We start from the raw sequence: 24,165 nt of genomic DNA, 5'->3' as shown, positions 1-24,165 counted from the left end.
AAGCTGCCACAGGGGCTCCAAAACAATACTCTAAAAATGGTCCCACTGGAGTTGGATGGAAATGATGCATTTTGAAGGAGTAGTTAGTAAGCTGAAGCATGGCATCAAGACAAACTGACAATCTTATGCTATTAATCTAAGGCAGTCCTCTTCCCTCCCCACCAATTCAAGCAATTTTTACAATAAAGAGAGAAAGAAATTAGAGCACATCACAAATTTTGGAGGAAAATGATGAGTCAGGGAATAAACAAAGCCTGTAACTGAACAAAAAGCTGACCACAAAAACACAACTGCCTTTCCAAAAGATTTAGAGATTGCACAGACTTTGCATCAGGAAATCGCTGAAGAGAAAGCCTGCATGAGCACACAATGATGAGGTGGAAGAGTAGCCAAGCAAAGCCAGGAGGGAAGAGGATAACACGTTTTCAGAGCAAACACAAGGAAACCAGAGAGCTTTGTCAAGGCTAGGAATACACAATAAATCAGAAGGAAAACTTCTCACACTGCCACTCAAAGATCTCAGCTTACTTATACAGTTTATTTTTGTTACTACTCAACACTGAAAACAATACAACAGTAATGCTTGGATGGGAAAGGGGAATGTTTTTGCCAACACTAAGAGGCACTCGTTTACCTAAAAACTCTCATGAGTTCCTGGCTAGAAAATGGGTTCCGTACAACTTTTTCAGCAGATAAATGCTCTGATGCTGAGCTGACATCCTGTTCTCTTAACTGCTATCACACTTTCAGGATGGAGGACAAAAGATTATTTGTCACACTAGGCCTGAAATACCAATGTCCTTTAAAAGACTTCGAGCAGAATGTTTTCCAGGGATGGTAACTACTGAACAACAAAGAACTACAAAGAAAACAACTTTTCACTTGTGTCTTCTCATTTCTCTCAGCTGAAATGGAACTCAAAAATAAAGATACTTTATTTCTGTAAATATTCCCAGGTTTCTGCCATGGGCACAATATTAAGTTTGCCACATTCCCTCTCCATTTTAGGAGGGGTGAGAAATTCAAGAATCTAATAGGGCTATTTTCTGAGGCCCAGCAAACTCTCCAGGTCTATCAGCTTGGCCATCAGTAACATGCAGCACAAGATGAACATAATTTACAGATCCATTACTTAACAAAGCAAAATGAAAGCTGTTTTTGCTGCTTACTGTACTAACAAATACAACCTAACTAAATAAAAAAATCTAAGTGAGAAAAATGGCTTTACCAAAACATTTTTCTTTCAAAAGGTCAAGTCACAGTTACTCTTATTCTCTTGAAGACATAGTTCAGCCACTGCATCATAATTGGCCTAATACCAATACTTTTGCATAAGTTACTAATATGATTCTGCAAATGCTGTGATGAACAGCAGAGGTAACTATTTATTTTCATTCTTGATATTAAAAAACATATTACTCTCCATGTCCTTTTTCTTATATTTAATTTTGTGGAACAGACAGCTTTTCCCACTGCCAACAATCTCACTGCCTTTATTCAGTCTGACTATTAAATAGTTCTATGGCTAAGGCACAGCACATTTCCCTAGCAATCCCACAGATCATAGATTGAATTGTGTTTAAATAAAAGGAAAGTATGAAGCTTAAAGAAAACTAAGTAAGGTGAAGCAGACAAGATGTGACCTGATAGAACAGATGGAAGAAGAAAATTGTCTTCTTCAATACATGAAAAACACCTTCAGCACTCTTGGAAACAAAACATTAACATAGCAAAACCCCCAAATGTAACACCAGAGTACCAGATTCTGAGATCTCTTACCACATCACGTTTTCAGATGGTTTTGGAAGTGATTCATGCCAAATGTTCAAAACAACAAGAGTGCCATGAGATGTGATTGCTCTGTACTCTTTTGGTCTGTGCAGTTGAAGGAGGAGCAGAAAGGAGATGATGACAGGAAACCTGACAAATGCAAAACTGCTGCTGATTGACAGGAAAAAGGCCTGTGGCCTCAGTGGCCACCTGCAGAACCACCTGTGAGGAGCAAAGGTCTCTTTCTAATCCTTGTGTACTCTCAAAAAGCCCCCTAACAACATGAGCCATCAATGTGCCTTGCAGCCCAGAAGGCCAACTGTGTTTTGGGCTGTATCCAAACAAGTGTGACCGGCAGCACCAGAGAGGTGATTCCACCCCTTTGCTATGCCCTCTTGAGACCCCACGTGGAGTACTGTCTCCAGTTTCGATGCCCTTAGCATAAGAGGGATGTGGAGCTGCTGGAGCAGGTTCAGAAGAGGGCCATGAAGATGATCAGAGGGCTAGAGCACCTCTCCTGTGGGGCCAGGCTAAGAGAGTTGGGGGCTGTTCAGACCGGAGCAAAGAAGGGGTACCTGAAGGGGGCCTACAAGAAAGCCAGGAAAAGACTTTTTATAAGGGCTGGTAGTAATAGGACAAGACAGAATGGATTTAAGCTTGAAGAGGGTAGATTTACACTGGATATTAGGAAAAAAATTCTTTACAGTGAGGGTAGTAAGACACTGGAACAGGTTACCCAGGGAGATCATGGATGCCCCCTCCCTGGAGGTGTTCAAGGCCAGGCTGGATGAGGCCCTGAGCGACACGGAATGGGGGTTGGAACTAGGTGATCTTTAAGGCCCCTTCCAAACTGAAGCATTCTATGAATCTACAAATCCTTCCTTGAAGGCATAGCAAAGTTACATGAAAATGACTAATGGCACATTTTTCTTAGAGCTACTCTCTCTTTAAAAATCCAAGAGCAAGAGAGGTCATCCCCTCTCTGTCATACATGTGATTTCTCCAGCAACACTAACACTATGAAGCAATACTCAAAGGCATTTTAGGATAACCATAATGTAGCATTTGTACATGAGAATTGTATGTACTTTGAAGATCCTCTTCTTGTAGAAACAGCCCACAGACTAATGTTTAAAGAGGCACAGTGCTTTATTCTCAGTTGTTTGCCGAGAACAAAACGTAGTCTGGGATGTAACTATGAAATAAGCCTCTAACGTGTCTGATTAAAAACAAAAGGAGGGATGAATACTCAGCATGTGCCTGCCTTTGTCCTGTCTCCCATCTTCTGCACCGACTGTCACATAACTGCGTTTCAGAGTCAGAACCAAATGGAGCAGATCTTAGAGAGAGGATGAAAAAGCGAAAGCACAGATGATGCTACACACTGTAAGGATAGAGCTTACCAGAGAGGTCTAAGAATAATTTACTTTCTCAACTGACCACATACAAACATTCTGTAGGCATCTATGTTCAGGGAATTTCTAAGCTCTAGGCGGTTTTCATTGGCTGCATTTTGGTGAGAACAATCTATGAAGCAGACTGTGAGAAGCCTTGTGACCATGGTACTTTAATGGTTTGTTGCTCTCTCCCATAAGCAGACATATTCAGAATTTAGTTGGGAATATTTCTTCCTATGCCTTACCAGCTATACTGCCCTGTTAAGAAGGCCAACAGCACCCTGGCCTGCACCAGGACTAGGCAAGGTATTGGCCCACTGGACTCAGCACTGGTGAAGCTGCACTTCAAATATTGGGTTCAGTTTTGGGCCCCTCACTACAAGGATATTGGGGTGCTAAGAGTATGTCCAGAGGTGGGCAATGAAGCTGGTAAAGGGTCTGGAGAACATGTCTTGTGAAGAGGGCTGAAGAAACTGGGGGTGTTTAGCCTGAAGAAAATGAAGCTCAGGAGTAACCTCATCATTCTCTAAAGCTACCTGAAAGGAGGTTGTGGTGAGGTTGGGGTCAGCTTCTTCTCTCAAGTGACAGGACAAGAAGAAATGGTTTCAAGTAGTGCCACGGGAGGTTTAGGTTGGTTATCAGGAAATAATTCTTCAACTAACGAGCTGTCAAGTCCTGGAAAAGGCTACCCAGAGTAGTGGTGGAATCTCCATTACTGGAGTTATTTAAAAGAAGTATAGATGTGATGCTTCAGGACATAGTCATGGACTTGACAGTGCTGAGTTAATGGCTGGACTTGATTTTGAAGTTCTTTTCCAACCTAAATGACTTTATGATCATATGATTCTACTTACAGAGCATGTGTGAATTGATATTCACTGTCAGCAATAGCCATCGTACAGATGGAATTGTAACTTGTTGCAAGGTGTCAGTGGCTGTTCAATAGTCTGCATTTATGGCATTTTTTAATGAAGAAGTATCCTCAAGTCTGGTGTACTCTGCCATATGAAGATGAAGAAAACATGATGTCTCAGTTCAGAAGCTGAGAAGAGTAATGTGCTCTGGTAAACCCTACCTGTGAAATGCTGAATGTGGACTTACAGTTCATATGTAAGAATAATTTACGGATCCAAACATCTGATTTTTTCTGGCAGTTGCCCAGAAATGAGAGTCTACAGACTACAGGCCATGAGGATCTATCCACTATTTGTCACAACCCACTGAAACATCTTCTGCTACACAAACAGCAGTTTTGGAGGAACCAGTCTCCAGGTCATATCACTGAGGTAACCACTACTGTCCTTTTTGTTTGAGCACCAGGAACATGTTTGCATATAGTTCTTTCCTTATGATTTGATCTTGAAGTCTCTGGCACTGAGACATTTTTCCCATCTGCTCATACAGATGGCACATTCAAGTGAATACAAAAGAATGGCTTCCCAAAATTTTCATTCTCTCTCTCTCCACAAATTGCATTGTTCCAGGCTAGCAAAAGCAGGGTGGGTTCTAGGGATGCCTGTTCAGAAAGAAAAAAAAATTTAAAAAAAAAAGAGGCAAAAAGGAAAAAAAAGAGGCAAAAAGGAAAAAAAAAGAGGGGAAAAAGGAAAAAGGAAAAAGGAAAAAGGAAAAAGGAAAAAGGAAAAAGGAAAAAGGAAAAAGGAAAAAGGAAAAAGGAAAAAGGAAAAAGGAAAAAGGAAAAAGGAAAAAGGAAAAAGGAAAAAGGAAAAAGGAAAAAGGAAAAAGGAAAAAGGAAAAAGGAAAAAGGAAAAAGGAAAAAGGAAAAAGGAAAAAGGAAAAAGGAAAAAGGAAAAAGGAAAAAGGAAAAAGGAAAAAGGAAAAAGGAAAAAGGAAAAAGGAAAAAGGAAAAAGGAGTATTGCCTTCTTTCATACATGATTTATAGGAGAAAAAACCTATTCACTGAATGGCTAATACAAATGTCTGCATTAAAGCCTAAAGACAAGTCACAAGTACAACTTAGCAATGTTTTTCTGCAGATGAAAAGCCATGCTCAATGATAAAACATGATGAAACTATGGGGGTGAACAAATTAGCTAGCCTCTTCATGGAAAGTGCATTCAAAAAAGAAGGAAAGCCATTGGGGAAAAAAGAACCACTAAACCCAGATGTCTGACTGGAAGGAAAAATAAGCCAAAATACTTGCATCTGCAGTTACAACAATTGTTAGGATAAAAAAAATACTGAATGCTCCTTTCATTGAAGAAATAGTATCTAACAATATCTTATAGTATGTTCATAAAAGTGCAAGATTTGCACATCTGTGCAACCACAAGAACAATTAGAAAGTGACTATTTGTGATCCACAGAAACAAGGAAAATAAAAGAGATATGATCAGTTCTAAGCACAGCATCATAACAATGATTTTCCCTACAAATGTAAGGCCTTAAAATCGCACTCATAAGGCTCTCTAACTGTCATGGCTCGACTTGAATCTGCTACTGATACTCAATCCCATGTTGCCTGTCACACCAGCTCCAAAATTAAAATAATAGGGTTTTCTAAGCATCGTGGGGCTTGAAGGGCAGCCTGTAACATGTGAGGCTTCCTGTGTCTTGGAGTGTAGAGCTTTTCTGATGGGTGGGGTTCTGCATGCTTGGGTGAGGGAAAGCATTCTATCGCTGCCTTCTTTTCTGCTGCTTCTGCATTTTGCTGCACTTTCTGTAAACAGGCTAAGGCATTTTATTATTTCCAGTAAAACACTTTATCTCAACCCAGATTTTTTTTTGGTGGTACTTTCCCTCCTGTTTGTGTAGAGGGGTCTTGTAAGAGCAGGCTGACACAGGACACTGCCTCTGCGCCTAGTTACAACATTCATCTCAGATTTGAAGAATTTGAGACCAAAAATATAATAGCTGGAAATATAACTTTACACATACATTCATGCATTGTACTTGTGTGCCATATATATCTCATGTATTTAAGATCATATGTTTACACACACATTTATCATCAGCTAAACTTTTTTTTTTTACAGCATTCTGAGATTTTAGTTTTGCCCTTCTGATATGAAAATTTTCATTGTCAGGATCGCTATTACCAACTAACATGAAGTGATAAAAGACATTACAGAAGATAAACAAGACAGATTGCAGTAACTCTAAATTATGTCACTATTTAAATTTCAGTTAAGGATTAAATGGTTGATGACCTCTATTTGTTTTAGGAATGTGCAATATCCTTGGAGCAACTTAAACTATTACATGGTTGTATAGCTGATGAGAGCTTTTCTTGCTAATACAGAGCCAATGCCTCAGTCTGTCTGTTAGGCAATAAAACCAGTTTTCAGTTCATTGCAATGTAATAATCTCAGATAATAGGGCTTTTAATGGAAAGGATTCCTGTGACTTAAAGCTTTTTTCCTTATTAAGTCTCATTGAATTAATTATTCACATACTAATGATTTAACAGCCACTTCCTATAAAATAAAAGCAAAAGACTCTCCTGAATACTCATCCCATACTTAAGATCTAATAAAGGAACTGAAGGAGAAAAATATCTTTGTTTCCCTTCAGATGAGGAGGTATTTAAAATCCAACTACCCTCCCTCCTGCTGCAGATGGAGGTGTTCTGAAATGATACTGCTCTAAATCCTACAGCAAAATGCATCTTTAATCTACAAATCCTTAATTAAAAATATATTTATGACAGTGATCTCCTCTTCATTCAAAAAACTGCATCTTTCCCAAAATTCACTCATTTTGTGAATGAGCTGCTATACAGGGGAAGTGGAACAATGTGATGCTAAGGCAACAATGTGATTATAAGGCAAACAGAACAGATTTGTATCTATAAAACATCTATCCCGAGGTGCATATGCAGGCTGGCATTTTATAATTCTTCGTAATAAGACCTGGCACTTACATATTGTTTGATGGGATCAAAGCACTTCAAAAACTTATTAATTAATCTCCACAACACCCCTGTGAGTAGGTAGGATTTAGTACTTGAATATAATAAAAGGCATAACTGAGGCAGAGGAGCTGTATAATTTGTTTCACGTCACAAAGAGTCCAAGTCTTCAATTTATATACCACTAGAAATAACAGCAATAGTATTTCTGTGCTGAATTACTTGGGACCATCAATGAAACTACTCATAAGAGTAGAGAAAACAGAGTCTGGCCCATACCTTCTGCCAGCACTGATACCTTGTTTAGTTAAAACAACAATTAATTCACTTCAGCAACATGCTGAGATTCAAGTTCCCTTCCTTATGTTGGATCTATATTCACTGTGCAAGACGAGAGTTGGTGATTGATTTGTCCTGCCCTAGGATTTCCAAATAATGAAACAGGGTGGCAATGCCTCCTTACTAATGCAGATGATGCTTTGTATTCAAAATTTTAAGTAATTGTGCAGTGTGGGTAATTCAAAGTTTTGCAGGTCTTCACAACAGCTGTAAGACTTCAATTTGAGATATTTTTTTACTACATTTGTATTTATTTCTTCCCACTTTCAAAAAGTTCCTGTTTTAAACACCTGCATGTAAGACCTAAGGGTTCTTGTAAATGTGTACATATACTCTAACAGCTTTGGCAATTTGGCCACAGAGATCCAATTCAGCTCATTTCATGTGCAAAACTAAACAACTGCATGTCAGACTGTGAATTAGCTTCAGCAAGTGTTGGCAAGTGGAGGTGCAGTAATTGCATCTACGAGAATAAGCACAAAAATTTTGCCAGGTAACATAATGTAAAACACTTGTTCACAGTAGGGAGATTCTCATGTTCTTACTCAGACAAACGACTTTCCATTTTTTGCAGTACTTACATATATTGGGGGCTTCAAATTCACATTATGCTTTTACTGATGATTCAGCGCCCCTGGCACAACACTTGCAACACCCTCATGAAGATGAGAACAATGTTAATATAATTTCTTTCTCCTTTTTTTTAAAATATATATATAAAGGGAAACACTACTTTGAGATGCTACCGAGAGAGGAAGCTGGTGCTCAAGCTGATACACTAGAGTGATAGAACAGTATCTTACTCCAGGGCTTTTTATGTCATTGCAGTGTAACTCTGTAATGTTAATTCCTCTGCCCCCTGAGGCTAGACAAGACCCCAGTCTGAGTGGAGTACAGCCAAGAGAGGTATCAGTGTGATGGAACCAAGAACACCTGCCCCAGGATAGTTACATGATCAGGAACAGTGTCCAAAATAACATTTTCACACACACACAAGAAAAAAAATCCAGGTCCTCTTGCTTTCCTGAAATGGTCAGACTGAGAGATGGAGACAATAGGAAAGAATATCTTCATCAAAAGAGTTGTCAAGCACTCAGATAGACTGCACAGGGACATGGTGGAGTTACCATCCCTGGGAGCGATTTAAAAGACCTGTAGTTGAGGTGCTTAGGGACATGGTTTAGTGGTGACCTGGCAGCATCAGGTTTATTGTTGATTTGATCTCACCAATCAAATGAGTCTACGATTTTTAAGAGAACTTTTGCTTAGCATGGCACAGTATTACAAGTCTTTGAACAAAACCTGGCCACCATCTGGAAACACGTTTTTGAGCAAAAAGGTAGAACAGATCTTTCTGTCCTTTTCCTATAGAGGAAGTTTGATAATTAGAAGGATATTCAAACTAGGTTGTATCAGTGAAATAAGAATTTTTGCTGGTTGAGTTGTAAACTTGTGATTGGCAAGCAATGTATAAAATAAATCTTGGCAAGCAAAACTGTTGGGCTTTCAAATAGGAGAAGTCCTTCATTTCTGAACAAAATTATTCTCTTTTATTTCCTTCTGGCTAAAAGGATGGCAATGTCACCACCTCACAGGATGTGGCCCCTATCAGAAGTTCTGGATGGATTCTACCTTTCAGCAAAAAAATGCCCTGAAGCTTCAGCTACAGAAAGCATAAAACCAGCCTACAAATGAGATACGAAGGCTTACAATACTCTTTATCATTCTCAGTCCTCAATGACAATGCCAGGGAGTTCACTTAGGAGGACTGTGAGAAGTGTATACAAGAGTTTCTCTAAAATCTGCCTGTTAATGGTACAAAATCACATGAAACATTTTTGTCTTCAGTCACTTCTTCAACTATACTTGTATTATAAACTTAATTTCCTCCTTATTCTGACACACAACACCCAACTGCTCTCTTCCATCGAAGAGGCGAGTACCAAAAGATAACCGGGAGAAAGTTACACAAGAAACTCGCAATTCCAACTGGGCAAACAAGAGGGTCCTGCTCATCACTCTGCTTCCAGGGCCAGAACACAAAATTTTGAGAAATTACAGTACTTCCACAGGCTGCTAAATCAGGAGTGAATTTCCCCAGAATTACACAGAATAAACCAGAAGACAGCCTTCAGGGATGGTGACTTCACCATCTTCCTAGGCAGCCTTTTCCAATGCCTCACCACTCTTTCAGTCAAGAAATTGTTCCTAATATCCAATGTCAATCTGCTCTGGCACAACCTGAGGCCACTTCCACTCCTATCACTTGATACTACAGAGAAGAGACCAACCCCCACCTCACTCCAACCTCCTTTAAGGTAGTTGTAGAGAGCAATAAAGTCTTCCCTCAGCCTCCTGGTCTTGGCAGCAAAGAATAATTTTTCTTGCCAAACAGAATATTAAATAAAGCATTTTCCCAAAATATCAATAGCTGGCAGCTCAAAAATAAAAATCTTTCTAAACTTCAAAGTAACCACTATGTCATAAATTGCCAATATGTTATAAATTACCAATATGTCTGTAAAAAATTGGTTATGATTCAGTTATGCTCTTAACCAATGCTCTGGAGCAGTGAACAGGGCAGCCTATGAGGACATAACCACCACATAGATGCCCACACTCATTATTAGTCACTTCTCCCACTCTCTTCCCCTACCCTTCTGTGAAAGCATAAACCAGGTGCTTACAAAACTGCCTCCCAGTCCTTCCTGAAATTTACCTTCACTGTATTAAACCTAATCAAAAGCTGGCATGCACACCATGTATAGGATCTGTTATTAAAAAAACAATGGATGATTCTAAGCCATTACCACTTGTTTTATCCAAAACAGAAATTAAACTACAGGAGCATAAAACAATACAGATTTACATGGAGGCAAGAGTTGAAAATTAAAGACCATTAGTTAAAGAAAACTCAGTTGAGTGCATCTCAAAGTAAGAATAAGCCAGTGGAAGAGTAAGCTAAATGAAAATAATGCCAGCAACGATAGTTGTGATTTTCAGAACAATAATAGGGTAAAGATTTTTTAATTATATGTGGAAATAAATACTAAGCAGGCATTAAATTTATCACTACTGTGGACACTTTAAATCACATTAACTTTGAATTAATTTTAGATTAAATAGATAGTTAAAGCTATGTAAAGCTATAAGACAGAAAGAATCATATCACTGATTGCCAGATGGTCCAGTGAAGTCAAAAGCTGAATTATGGCCAATCACATAATTTTGTTGTGCCACCAGCATGTGTACATGCCCCATCCACTCCAGTGTCTGAAAGACATTTTAGCCAGAATTCCTTCGTGAGATTTAATTAGCTGAGTCTAAGGAGGAGGAGAAAGGATCTACTACATTTTATCACAAAAATTTGTCCATGGATTATTAATAATTAGGCTATGTAAAAAGAAGGGTTAGAGGATAACTTTGTGATTATGACAAAGCTATGCTGACACTCAGGTGTGTCTCTTGCCCTTAGCCATCCCCTCTGCAGTCCTCCTTGGAAACAGGCTACGTCCAGAAAAGGACAGACAGTAAGAAAAATTACAAAATGAAAAAGAAAAGATAAAGCTAAAAATAGTTCTCACCCAAACAGTGTAACATTTTATGTGTGTGTATATATATATGTGTGTGTATATATATTTTACAAACACACACGTGCACAGACTTCTCTAAAGAAGACTTCTCTAAAACAAACTTTTGCAAATAACAGAGACCAAACTATTTCATCCAAACCCATTATCTACTGTGCCTTTAAGTGTTTTATTTTTGCCTTGAACCTAAATGTCACAAAAGCTAGAAAGAAAAAAAACCTTAATCTTTGTTGTTGTGGAAGAACCAATAGCCTTCCAACACTCTTGACAGAGTGCATGAATTTACAGAAGAGAGGGTAAACTATATAGTGAGGCATCTAACACATCAACGCTGAAATGCATCTTTCTAAGTGCAGCAAATAACCTCAACTCTTCTCCCTGCTCCCTTGCCCTGAGGTTTTAGTGGAGCATTGGGTAGAACAATGAAAAAGAAGATTTTTTATTATTAAACTGGCATTGCTAAGTCCCCATTTTCATTCAAGTAAGAATAATAATTAGTTGACTTCTAATAATAGCTGGTAACTTTAATCTGACAGTACTGCCAGGACTGGAGGCTATTTAGTCACTCTTGCATTAGAAAACAAAATGGACTTCATGAATATCTTACAGCCGAAAGCTCAACCTTTCCTTGCCATGTCCTCATCTATTAGGTTTTTCTTTGTGCTGCGCAGCCATGAGAAGATGCTGCCTCTCCAAAAAACCAAGAAGTGTCTTTCCCCTTTTTGCTATTCCAGCACATAGTTGCAGCAAGACCTACAATTGCAGCCCCTAATCTTTAGTGGATGGGCAGGGGCAGCACAGGCTGACAATCATTTGCCCTCAGCATACAATTCATTTCGGCACACAAAAGGAATGAGAGCTCAATTCACAGTCATCTCACAACAGAGTACACAGCAGACATAGCTTTAAAATGTGCCAAGCAGAGTCTTAGAGGGATGTAAGAACTGATAATCATAAATATGAAATTGCTAGGTATACTGGAATACTACAAATTCTTTCCTGATCTGAAATTCTTGTCCTAGAATAAAATCCTCAACGCCTTTTCTTTGTGCTGTGTGCAAGTTCTACAACAAAACCAACATACAGAAGTATTCTAAAACTTTTTGGATACCATATTATGATTTGAAGTATTGAAAAAACAACTCAGATAAATAAAGGATCAAAGCACTAGTAATGTTTTATCTGATTCCATTGAACAGCTTGGAGGATAAAAATATTTTTAAAATCATTTTATCACATCACAGAAAGATATTGAAAACAATTTTCTATATATGCTTAACGAAAAGGAGGAAAGATTTCACCCAAGATAATGAAGCGTTTAAGTTAAATGCCAAAAACGTTAAGCTCAAAGTCCTAGGAACCTTAGGACCTAGTTTTAGATGTCTGAGTTCCAGTATAAGTGTCCATGTCCTATACAAAAGCCTTTAAAGATAAATGTATTAATGCAACTCAAGATTAGTTCTACTTGCTCAGCTGTCTCATTAATCCAAGTAGTTCATGGTATGGGTTTCTAGAAACACCTGCACGTTAAATGCAATAATAAAACCAAGCATATTCAGATGAGTGACTTGTAATAGATGATTCTAATGAGGTATGAACTTCATGGTCCATGTTCGTTCAAGTAACAGAACCAAACATAAAAGACTGTGTCACTTCCTTTACAGCTAGGTAGAAAACGATCAAATTAAAAGTGTGTACTTCTTGACTTGACAGTTACAGTCAGACAACTTACAAATCTCACTGAAAATGAAAGACACACACTAATGAAGGTTTCAAGAACTAACTTATTAAAAATTATTATTGTATATGGTTCTCCATGTGAAAATGAGAGACATTCTAAATTTAAAGTCTGTAGCACTTTCTGCTTTCTCTAAAGCAGTCAATGCTCTCTTTCTATTTTATCACTCATCTTTTGCAGGAATGTATTTAGATATTCTTTTTGGAAATAATTTTTTCCATCACCACCACTAAACAGACATTTTCCTCTCTGTTCTGAGAACTCCTCGTGAATGACGTTCTTCTGTTGATCTCTCCAGTCACCACTCTCCATATGTTTACACACAGTGACAACATCAGACTTAAGAACATTTCGAGTCATGCCTCATCTCAGTGAAAATTAGAAACCTGATTCATCTGGGTAGCATACAAACTGATCTAATATTGAACAAAAAACATTCACTCAGTTAAACTATCCAACTAGCTTCCATATACACTCCCCTTTTTTGCTCTAAACCTCACTTTGTATTTGTTTCAATTCCCTTGAAGAAGCAGTTCTAAAACTGCCTTTTAATCCAGAATTGGTACTTAAAACAGTATTTCCAGTCTTGTCTGTGCTTAATAAAACTCTCTGAACTATACTAAAGATGGCAGGTTATCTCCAAAGTTTATATATTCCTGAAAACAAAAAGAAGTTAAAAACATCTTTATCCATTCTTAGAATATTTGAGTTGAAATTGTTTCTGGAATATTATCACTTCTATAGAACAGAGCAATAAAAAGAAGAGTGTCATTTGAAGCCATGATTAAAGGGCTAAAAATAAAAGACAGAAGAGCTAGAAATGGTTCATACTGACCTGAGCCCATAAAGGACTGTCCCATCTGGATGCAAACGGATCATTCTGTTCTTCACAGTGACACCATGTACAAAGGACTTCTTGTCATTCAGAAAGTAGGTATCGGGAACCCACAGCTGATCAGCTACTCTGTTGTCCAGAGTAAGGTTTAGAGGTATTACATTATATGACAGCCTCTTATCCCTCCATGCTTGCTGAAAGTACATGGTCAAGGTATAGTCCTGTGATTACAAAAATAACACAAAAAGAAGTTTGCATTGAAACAAACTGCATAAATATGCAAAAAAAGAAAAAGCTATGCAAATACACATTTATTCATTGCAACTGTTCTTAAGTGCAAACATTTCTGTTCAGAATTTCCATAAGTAGAGTTATTTATTTTTACAGTACTGAACATTTTGTGTATACTTAATAATAGAAATGAGAACAGGGAAAAGATGGAGTATTTAGGCTTTATGAATGACTTGAGAGTTCTCTTCTCAATGCTTAAAAATAAAAGGGGAAAAAATGTTTTATCATTGAACAGTCTTCGATTTCTGCACCACTTTGCGAGCCTGGGAGTTCTTGGAAACAGGAACACCCACAAATCTGGATTTCATCTTATGGTCCTCACTGTATTTGGTAGAGCTCAAGATCACACCTTCTATCTCCGAAATTGCAGTTACCACCCAAACACTTGTATAAATTAAAATCTCTTCAAAGTCTGTTAACTTTCCCCTGGGCACTGAAATCAATGGGAAGTCTCTGAGGTTTCTCTGCTACAGAACCTTTGTCTTCTACTTAATTTTACAGATGAAGTAACTCTGGTTACTTCAATGGAACAATTCAGAGAGCACAATTAAGCATCTGGGTAAATATCTGCAGTATTACAAGTCTCAGTTTGCCTTGATGTCATATGCAGGAGATGTTTTGATCATTCAGTGGTTTAGAGGGTAATTCCAAAACTTCTATTTTTGTAAGACCTGTTATACAGAGGCAGAATATGCATTATCTATTAGCCCATATTTAAAAGCCTCTGTATATAATGCACATCTGCACTGTATATCTGATCACAACTCACTGGGTCAAGAGCTATAAAACATATATGAATACTGAAAGAAAGGAGATGCTAAACCCAGTATTTTGGTTTGCTTGTTCTACAGAAATCATAATCTGTCCTCATATTGTTTTGATTTAGATTTTGCACTTAACATAGACTTCATTAAATAGTGAGACCTGTTAGCTTACAAAAGATTGATTTCAACAGAAAGTCAGCAAAACCTGCTGTAATTGTCAGTAACCACAGGATACAGCCACGTGAGAACATGCAAGTCTGTGTCTATGAATCAGTCTGAGGCACTGAAAACAAGAAATGCCACCTAACTTAGAACAAATAATTAACTATTAATGAACAAATAATTAATTATCCCACAAATCAATGTGGTGAACATTTTATTGCATAAATTGTAATATCAGTTCTCATTATTTTGCATTTGAAAGGTAACACAGCTATTGAAAACTCATTTTTATTACCATTGGCAAAGAAACATTAATCTTTCTGATGAAATACTATCACTGCTGTTTTACAAGCATAGATATTTTTAAAAGATATGTATTTGACATATGAGCACTGTATAGAACCTCTCACAAAATACCCTATTTTCTTATTTTGCAGACTCAGACTAAGCTTCCAAAATACCCTATTAAGAAAACACTGAAATTTACTTTAAAAAAAAAAAAAATCAAACCCCAAAACACTCCATAAACTATCTCAAAAACAGCACACAGAAAAGTTACATTTCCCACAAATAAAAAAACAGACACTACATTTCCTCCACTAATACGCAGAGAGGTGGGATTCATTCTACTTAACTTCAAGACACATCACTCTCCACTGATGTTAGAGCATCTAGGGCAACTGGTTCTAACCTATGCACATCAGCTAAGTGTCTCCTGTTAAGAGATGTGAATTCAAGCCAATGTTGATAGCAAATTGAAATAAAAATCAGATATAACTTTTATTACCAATATCTAAGTACCCACAAATACACTGTTCTTTTATTAATGAAATTTTGTATGCTGATGTAATTACTCACTTTAAAATGTGTATGGCCCCCCCTGAAAACCACGCATTAGGAAGGGCCTGTGACAACTATGGCTACTGCAGCAGAGTTCTCTAAACAACAACAACAGCACCTAGAGACTCACTGATCCTGCCCTCTGCTGCAGAGGAGTGTGTGCTGAGATGAATCAGTGTAAACTGTTGGGTTATTTTTTGTTTGGTTATGGTTTGTTTTGGTTAGTTGTTTTTTTTTTTGGGGGAGGGAAAGGGTTGGTTGGTTGATTGGTTTGTTTTGGTTTTGTGGGTTTTTTATTGTTTTATTTTCACAGAGACCTGTATTTCCATGGTGGAAACACCCTTAGTTTTCATGCATCTTTCCCTAGAAGTGTTCACATACATAAGCTTCCAAATGTCTTCAGTTTTCACTGTAGCTGGGAGAAATCACAGAATCATAGAACAGCTGAGGATGGAGGGGACTTTAGAAATCATCTACTCCAACCCACTCATCAAATGAAGGACGCAGAGCTGTTGCAGCAAGTCCAGAGGAGGGCAATAAAGATGATCTGAGGGCTGGGACACCTCTGCTATTTGTCAACTGAAACTCAAACTGGTAATGCTGTCCTTTCAGTCTTCCTCCTGTATGCAGTGGTTAAAGGTTAATCAGTGTCACTTGCTAAGCCTTCAGGCCAGAGCTGCATCTGCTAATGGAAACAGGTACACCCAGTCCAAACACAGAAGGCTGCTCAGCTTTAGTAGGGTATCACAAAAATGAACAAAACTGCAAAGTTACAAGTAGGTAAACAAGAAATAAGTGTTTCCCAATTATTTTACTGCCAAATATATTTCCCTGGTAACTATTCTAATCTGATCAATTTTAATGATCTGAAATCTCCTCTCCACCCCCTCAGGATGAGGATAAAAGTCTGCTTTCAAGAACATTCCACCTACATGTAAAGAACTTTACTGTTATGCTTCCACAGTTCTGCAGCATTTGATTCATAACCAGATGCCAGAAAACGTTCAGTAATATATGGTCCATAACAAAATGCATTCGTTTTCATTATACTAATAGATCACAACAAAAAGCAGACGAGCTGTAGCAATTGCTCCTCTATTATCCTTTCACTTTTGCATATTACTCCTATTTTAAGGAATAATCTGAATGTATTAATATATAATATATATATATAGAACACACTTCCCTCTTTACACCTCAGTAAAAGAGGAAAAGAAGAGGAGGAAGAAAACCAAGCATGTATGGTTCAATGCATGAAAATGAATTACATAAAACTGCAAAGCTGGAGCACTGGTATAGCCCAAAGAAATGCCAAGTCACCAGGCTGGAGTTCAGAACCAAACACACTGTTCCTGAAACAGATCTGGTGTTCCAACTAAAAATTAGTTGTCATCTGTTAGCCCTAGTTTTCAGATGTGACTGGAGTTTCTCATAGTCACACACTTTGAATAATCTTTTATAAAGCCCTCACCACTTTTTGAATGTAGGTGAGTATTTTTATAAATTATTATGAAAAAACAACCGTGCCCAAGCTACATATTTCAAACTATAACTGATTAGTTGGAATTAAAAAAAAAAAAAATCACAAACAAACAAAACAACAGCAACAATGACAACCAAAATAAATCCAAAACCCCACAACAAAAATCCTGGGCAATAAGCTGCAATCCATACCTTAGAAAGGAGGGACACATCTGTTTTCAGAATCCCAAATGAAACAGTAATTTGAAAACATGATGTGCATATACAAAATGTCCCTGAAGCATCCCCAAACACTTTATACTTTGGGATTAAAAACATGCTCATCCACCAGAAATATAAGAAAAAAGTCTGTTAAAAGCACATTAACTATGGGAACTCCACTCTATTCAAAGGATTAACATCCACACAATTTATTCTCTCTAGGAAGACAGGCACAGAAAGGAGAGGAATAGAAGTGGCTAGTTAATGATGATCTTAATTTGGGAAGTCCTTAGCATCCTTTTCAATTTACAGGATGGAACTGTTGGAAGTTTAGCCTAAGTATGAAGGTGAAAGAAGAGTGAATTAATTTTAAATGCCTAGCACAAGGCAGTAGTTACAATGAGTTGTAAGAAATACCACAGCAAACTTCATGTTGACTATGCCTGTGCATACCATTATACCGAAATAAACTACAATAGTACAGACTATTGACAATACAAGCAGTGCTACAAGCTGGGGACAGAGTAGCTGGAAAGCAGCCAGGAAGAAAGGGACCTGGGGGTACTGGTAGATAGGAGCTGAACATGAGCCAGCAGCATGCCCAGGTGGCCAAGACAGCCAATGGAATCCTGGCCTGGATCAAGAACAAGGGAGGTTATTCTTCCCTGGTACTCAACATTGGTCAGGTCACACCTTGAGTACTGTGTTCAGTTCCGGGCTCCTCAATTCAAGAGAGATGTTGAGATACTGGAACGTGTCCAGAGAAGGGTGACAAAGCTGGTGAGGGGCCTGGAACACAAGGCCTATGAAGAGAGGCTGAGGGAGCTGGGGGTGTTTAGCCTGGAGAAGAGGAGGCTCAGGGCTCACCTCATTGCTGTCTACAACTACCTGAAGGGAGGCTGTAGCCAGGTGGGGTTGGTCTCTTCTGCCACACAACCAGCAACAGAACAAGGGGACACAGTCTCAAGTTGTGCCAGGGGAAGTACAGGCTGGATGTTAGGAGGAAGTTCTTCACAGAGAGAGTGATTGGCGTTGGAATGGGCTGCCCAGGCAGGTGGTGGAGTCACTGTCCCTGGAGGTGCTCAAGAAAAGACTGGATGAGGCACTTTGTGGTCTAGTTGACTGGCTAGGGCTGGGTGATAGGTTGGACTGGATGATCTTGGAGGTCTCTTCCAGCCTGGTTGATTCTATGACACAGGCATACAAATGGACATGAACAGGCTCATCAGCTACCCTCAGCTTGTGAAGCATGAAATGCTGTACAAAATTTTATTAGTAAAGGCAAATTTATGAGTAAAACCTAGCATATGAATAGGCAAGTGTATTTTCTGTAAACACAAAAATGTTATCACTTATATAGTGTTGACATAATAAAGTTTTATTCTGTCTAGATGCAGAAATTCAGGCATCAGTAAATGGACAATTACTCGAATTCTACCCTGATCAAATATATCTCCTCCTCTTTTTTCACCAGTTGAAAGTTCAGCTTCACAGTTATCTCTTCTTCACACAATGAAAAGCAGCAAATATGAGACGAAGTTAATGCAAAATTTCTCATATGGATAAAAAAGCAATGAACAGTTTTATTAGCATTAGCATATTTATGAGTGACTTATTTTGAACATTATCTTTGTAGGGTTAGAGCTGCCTGCGATCACTTTTAGCTGCTGGAAATGGATATAGGCTTGCAGACAGCCAAGCTGATATTTAATGACTATCAGTCTCAAAGATCCAAGGGAAGACAGGGCACAGAGAATCATCAGATTTATCTTATTTATATCTTTCATTTCATTAATACTCTCTAACTTTTCTTAAGCCACAAAAGAAATGGCAGTTTGGGCCTATTATTAGCTTAAAAGATTAGAACACAGGCCTTAGCTAAACCCACCCATGGGTCAATAACTGTGAAAGACATATCACTGGTCCTCTCTTTACATTGGATAAAGGATCAAGGCAAAAAATGGAACACATTTCACAGTATCACACAGTACGTTTCATGAACATTTCCAACAGCAGTGGGGAACTGCCAGATGAAATGTTTTCCAAAGCATGAGAATAAGGTCCAATGTGAGGGGAGAAAAAGCACAAAACAGAACTGAATCACACTGCAGCTTCAAAATGTATGTCAACATTTGTGTTGAGGGATGTAACACAGCTACTGAAACGCTTCAGAAGTAATGAAATCAGGAAACTTCAAAGGAGAACAAAAAATAGGCAGAGGAAGCATTCTCTCTATTATAAATACAACATATAGCAGCACAAAGATGAAGGAGCTATTTATCTCTGCCCATCACTAATAAAGGGAAAACTCATTTGTGGTTTGACTTACATTCACTTTTTATCACTTTGCTGTTTATTCCTAACTTGTAAAAACACTTTACTCTGTTTCCTGGAACAGCATTTTTAAAGCTAAACAATTTCCTTCTGAAAATGCTAGAAACTGAAAGTTTTGCCTGAATGCTGTATTGATTTATCATGTGCATTTGAAAAGCTGACTGCTGATGACAAATAATTGAAAGTACAAGTCAACACTTCAAAGTAGATGCTGATACATTAAAAGCTATCATATATTTAAGAAGAGAGGAGCAAAAGTAAATTCTACTCCCTCCTCTTCTATAGTGAGAAGTACACAACATATTTCATTGCTCAAATAGTACATAAAACAATCCAAAAGTAAGCATTTCAAGCTAAAAGAGCTTCAGTGGTTTATTCCAAAAGTGGTGTTTCCCCAAGTGTTGAATGACAATCCTTTCAATTTTCATTTCGTTTAAAACCAGCTACTATACCATGTTTGATTCATAATTACCTATCTCACAATCAAGTCAAGAAAATTGACACAGAAGTCTGGTCTGTTAACACTGGAGACACGACAAAGTGGCTTTCATAGAAGTAGAATGAACTGCTGAAAGAATGGGTGATACTAAAGCAGTGTCAAAATACATTCTGCCATATGCCCCTTCAAAACAAGTATTTTTCACGCTCTGTATATCTTTCAAAAAATCAGGCCATCAAGAACTTCTACACAAACTGAACTCTCCCTATTAAATCCCACTTCCCAGGCTCATTTCAAATCCATCAACATTTCTAGTTACTTGTGTCAGCTAAAACTTACCAGGTAGTTTTTCTTGACAGAAATTGTATGATCTAAAGCCTATGAAAAGTCTAAAATCTTCTCAAAAATGAAAATATCACAACAAGTAAGGTTACCAACTATTCTGCAGCACCCATCCCAGAATTATCCACCAGCAATTCTCATTTCTCAGATGAACAAACAAGCAAAGACAGGCAGTTTATATCCTAGAAGAGTTCTCAGAAAAAACACAGCATTCCTGAATCAAGCAAAAGACTTGTGTATAAAAGTCAAACTACTATCAGCAGAGCTTGAGTCCTAGACATAAAACTTTGTACTACTGACGTATGAAATCTGTAGTAGAGACTGCTTACCACCTCAGTGATGAGACCATTAATTTCTGTCTCCTTAGCACTACTGGCAGTAGCCAGTATTTATATTGTTTCTACCCAGTGATTTATATATTGCACTGAGATGCAGTGTCAGAATATTTCATGTACTTAAATGAAACAAAGCAGTTGTGGCCAATATGTCTCCTGTAATGTCAATTAACTAAGCAAGGCACTGTGACACTTGATTTTAATTTCTGACAAGTCACCCAGACTGAACCATGATACTGCATGTTACTGAGCCAGCAATCTACATGGCATTGCAGGCAAAAAGCATCTGCTGTATGCCTTTTAACTATCTCCCAATTGCTGCCTCTTGATAATAGGAAGATTTATTAAAGTGCATCTGAAATTAAGTATGTAATCTAACTGCTGCTTGATACCTTCAGATTTTTCATGTTTGAAAGGATCTAAGCCTTCATGCAGCATTGCAGAATTGTCAAATGAATAATGCAAAGATTAATAAATGCACACCATGCTTATTTTAAAGAAAAGTGATGGAAACAGTGCTTTTCTGCCCTAGACAAATTTATGTACTATTAGCATTTAGTCATGTCTCTGAAATAAAATATTTTAAGCCACAAGAAATATTAAAATACTTTATTTAAATTTGAGTATTGGATGCTTTTTTACTCATGTATCACAAGCCACTTCCCAAAGAAAATAGTTTTGAGTGCACAGATCACTTCCTGTGCAATTGTACAATCCTACAGATCTTCAAGGAAGAGAAAGGCCTACTACAGAAATCACATTTATATTGCTTTTATTACTAGGTTTCCCTTACTGTAGCCTATTATTAATACTATTGCAAAAGAGTAAAAAAAAAAAGTATTGAAAATACTAAAGAAAAAATACCAGAACTTCTTAAACAGAGTAGAGATAAACTGATGATTAAGCAAAAATGGAGATTGGAAAGTTTGATGAAAGCAGACACTGGCCTAAAGTACAGCTTTGCAGAAGAGACTCAAAAGCAAAATAAGACCCAAACCACACAAAAAAACCCCAACCAAACAAACCCAAACCAAACCAACAGGGAGAAGTACCAAAAACCTGTGTGTCTTACTAATAATACTTTGAATGTCTAAATAAATAAATAATCCCAGTTAAAAATAAATTAATTGATAGCAGAATTAAACCTGACTGAAACATGAGAACTGAAGTTGTGCTTAGGAGCAGAGCTGAACTGGCATAATACTTGGATGCCTGCCCTTTTTGCTGACACTTTACAGTTTCCAGAGCTGCCAACATATAAACAAAGCCTTAAGAATACTTTGAGACACTGAAAGAATTGCCAAGTTAATCCTGCTCCCTAGCAGTGCAATTAATTTCTGAACAACTTACAAAATTAATACTTGAATTGACGTTCATTTAAAGCATATAATACTTGTTTTCAAGATAAGAATTTTGCAGCACCTTTGAAATGATTAATTCATTTTAAAATAGAGCTTTGCTTCCTTCAATTAGGGAGATGTCACTCCATCAAGGCAAGGAGACTCCAATGACAAAGTGCCATTAATATCCCTGTTAATACACTAGCTAGCTCAATCTGGTTTTTTTCACATCTAAAAGGGTGCCTACCAAACCTTGAACTCCCAATTGCAAGCTTTGGTCCACTAGAAACTGAGGTTTAAGAAGAATAAAACAGTTTAAGATGCAGTCATCATTGTACTACTACAATAGGTTGTTTATTTACATCCATCCGTGCTAGAGACACTGGCTGACCATTACAAAACCCACTGAACCCTCATGAACAGTTACAGTTCTTCCCCTTTGATGCAGCCCTGATGAGATATGAAAAAGTATCATTTTAATAATAAAAGCATTAAGAGAAAGAGCTGAAGAAGAAAGAAAAAGATTTATCATCTGAGCTACAGAAAGCATTTGCATGACTAGTGCTGCTGAGAAATGCAGTATTCCAACAAAAATGTGTCCTTTCTGTGATCCCATTTAATTGGGCTGCCTGAGGATGCACTGCTTGAAAAAAAGAAATATACTATATGAATATTTTATTGGTTCATTTTTATAGGCAAAGGAATTTACTTTGCTATATTTAGTTTGCTGTACTAAGAAGATTATTTTGCTAGTACTTCCTTTCAGGTAAAAAGCTAGCAGTCTCCTCAGCAATGGGAAGTTTCTGCAAGAGAACTTCCACAACTGCTGCACTGTAGAAAGCATAAACATGTGTAATTTCATTTTCCTAAATATGCTCCAGTCATTTTTTTCTGTTCTATTCTGCTATTACTGTTACCCTCTGTGTGCCAAATTTCCATCATATTCCCTCCACATTACAGACTACCAAAACATTTCAAGTAGCTTTAAGATTAATTTTCAGGCCTTCAAGATTTTTCTCCTACAAAGTCTTTGACCAGATGAGAAGGTTACTAACTTCTGCTTCACTTGTGATGTAATATGTGCGACTAAGATAAACAAAATCATATTAACCATATGAAAATGCTCTTTTGATTGAGAGGGCCAAAGACATCTCAGATAGCCATACTGCAAGTACAGAAGAGATGAAGTACTAATATTAGTCAATACTCTGGCAATATTGCCAGCAGTCTCATCATCATGCAATTACTAAACATCACCTCCATTATAAAGGCAAACAAAGTAAAAAAAGAGCTGGGAAGCTCAAACTAATGTATTCACTCAGATTTTAGGAGGCATCAGAGCAAACTTACTAACAAAGCTGGGCAACCCTGTAGTTTTCAAAACTGTAACTTCTACTGTATGTAGTGAATAGACAAGGAAAGGCTTTTGTATTAGCACTGGAAAAGAGGACAAAAACAAAGCACTTTTCTAAATGTTGCCCTAAACAAACTGTCTGATATTATAATACAGATAACACTGCTTCATGCTTCAGTGCTTCTTGACATTGAACAATGTCATGGATTTTGTTCTGACTCGGAATATCCTTTAGCAAGATACAGATTTAGTTATACAACGTTGTATTTGTAACACTCCTAAAATCAAATCATCAAGGATATATTTAATAATAATAAACTAATATTTTAGTGCAACCTTTACAACCAGCTTGCAAAGCAAGGTTTACACTCATTAGGCAATCTCATAGAGTACTGACACAAGAGAGTTAGTGAGAGCAAGAAAGTGAGTCTGTGGAAAACATTTCCTCTAAGATTTAGAGGTTATCTAAGAATAATAAACATTTGATACATAACATTTAATTTAACAGCAGATAGTATAACAAATTAAGTTAGACTAACTGATTTAATTAGTTTATAGTCTCCAGGACCTCCTGACACTTCTCAGAAATGTACAAGAGAAAAAGTGTCAGGTATGTGCATGACATACCCTGATTTATTTTTGCCTTCTCTCTCTCTATGCATGCATGTTCTCTCACACAAGACTAACCATGCTAGACTTCTAAGCTGCTTTTCTTGGTATTTTTGTGGGGTTCTCCTTTCAAA

The 24,165-nt window shown here is 37.5% G+C and overlaps 1 protein-coding gene across 3 annotated transcripts in view; it reads right to left on the bottom strand.

Annotated features, from left to right (window-relative positions):
• The window catches only part of GABRB2 (gamma-aminobutyric acid type A receptor subunit beta2), a 143,708-nt gene that overhangs the window by 83,563 nt on the left and 35,980 nt on the right, over positions 1 to 24,165 (bottom strand). For all 3 annotated transcript variants that reach the window (XM_064161748.1, XM_064161750.1, XM_064161749.1), the window contains one exon: positions 13,539 to 13,759. In XM_064161748.1, coding sequence (XP_064017818.1) covers positions 13,539 to 13,759 — 221 coding nt within the window. The remainder of the gene's footprint in view (positions 1 to 13,538; positions 13,760 to 24,165) is intronic.

The sequence above is a fragment of the Pogoniulus pusillus genome, chromosome 22, assembly GCF_015220805.1.
Source record: "Pogoniulus pusillus isolate bPogPus1 chromosome 22, bPogPus1.pri, whole genome shotgun sequence".
Taxonomy (NCBI): domain Eukaryota; kingdom Metazoa; phylum Chordata; class Aves; order Piciformes; family Lybiidae; genus Pogoniulus; species Pogoniulus pusillus.
The sequence above is the reverse complement of the archived record's forward strand: the minus strand, read 5'-3'. Positions and strand labels throughout refer to the sequence as shown.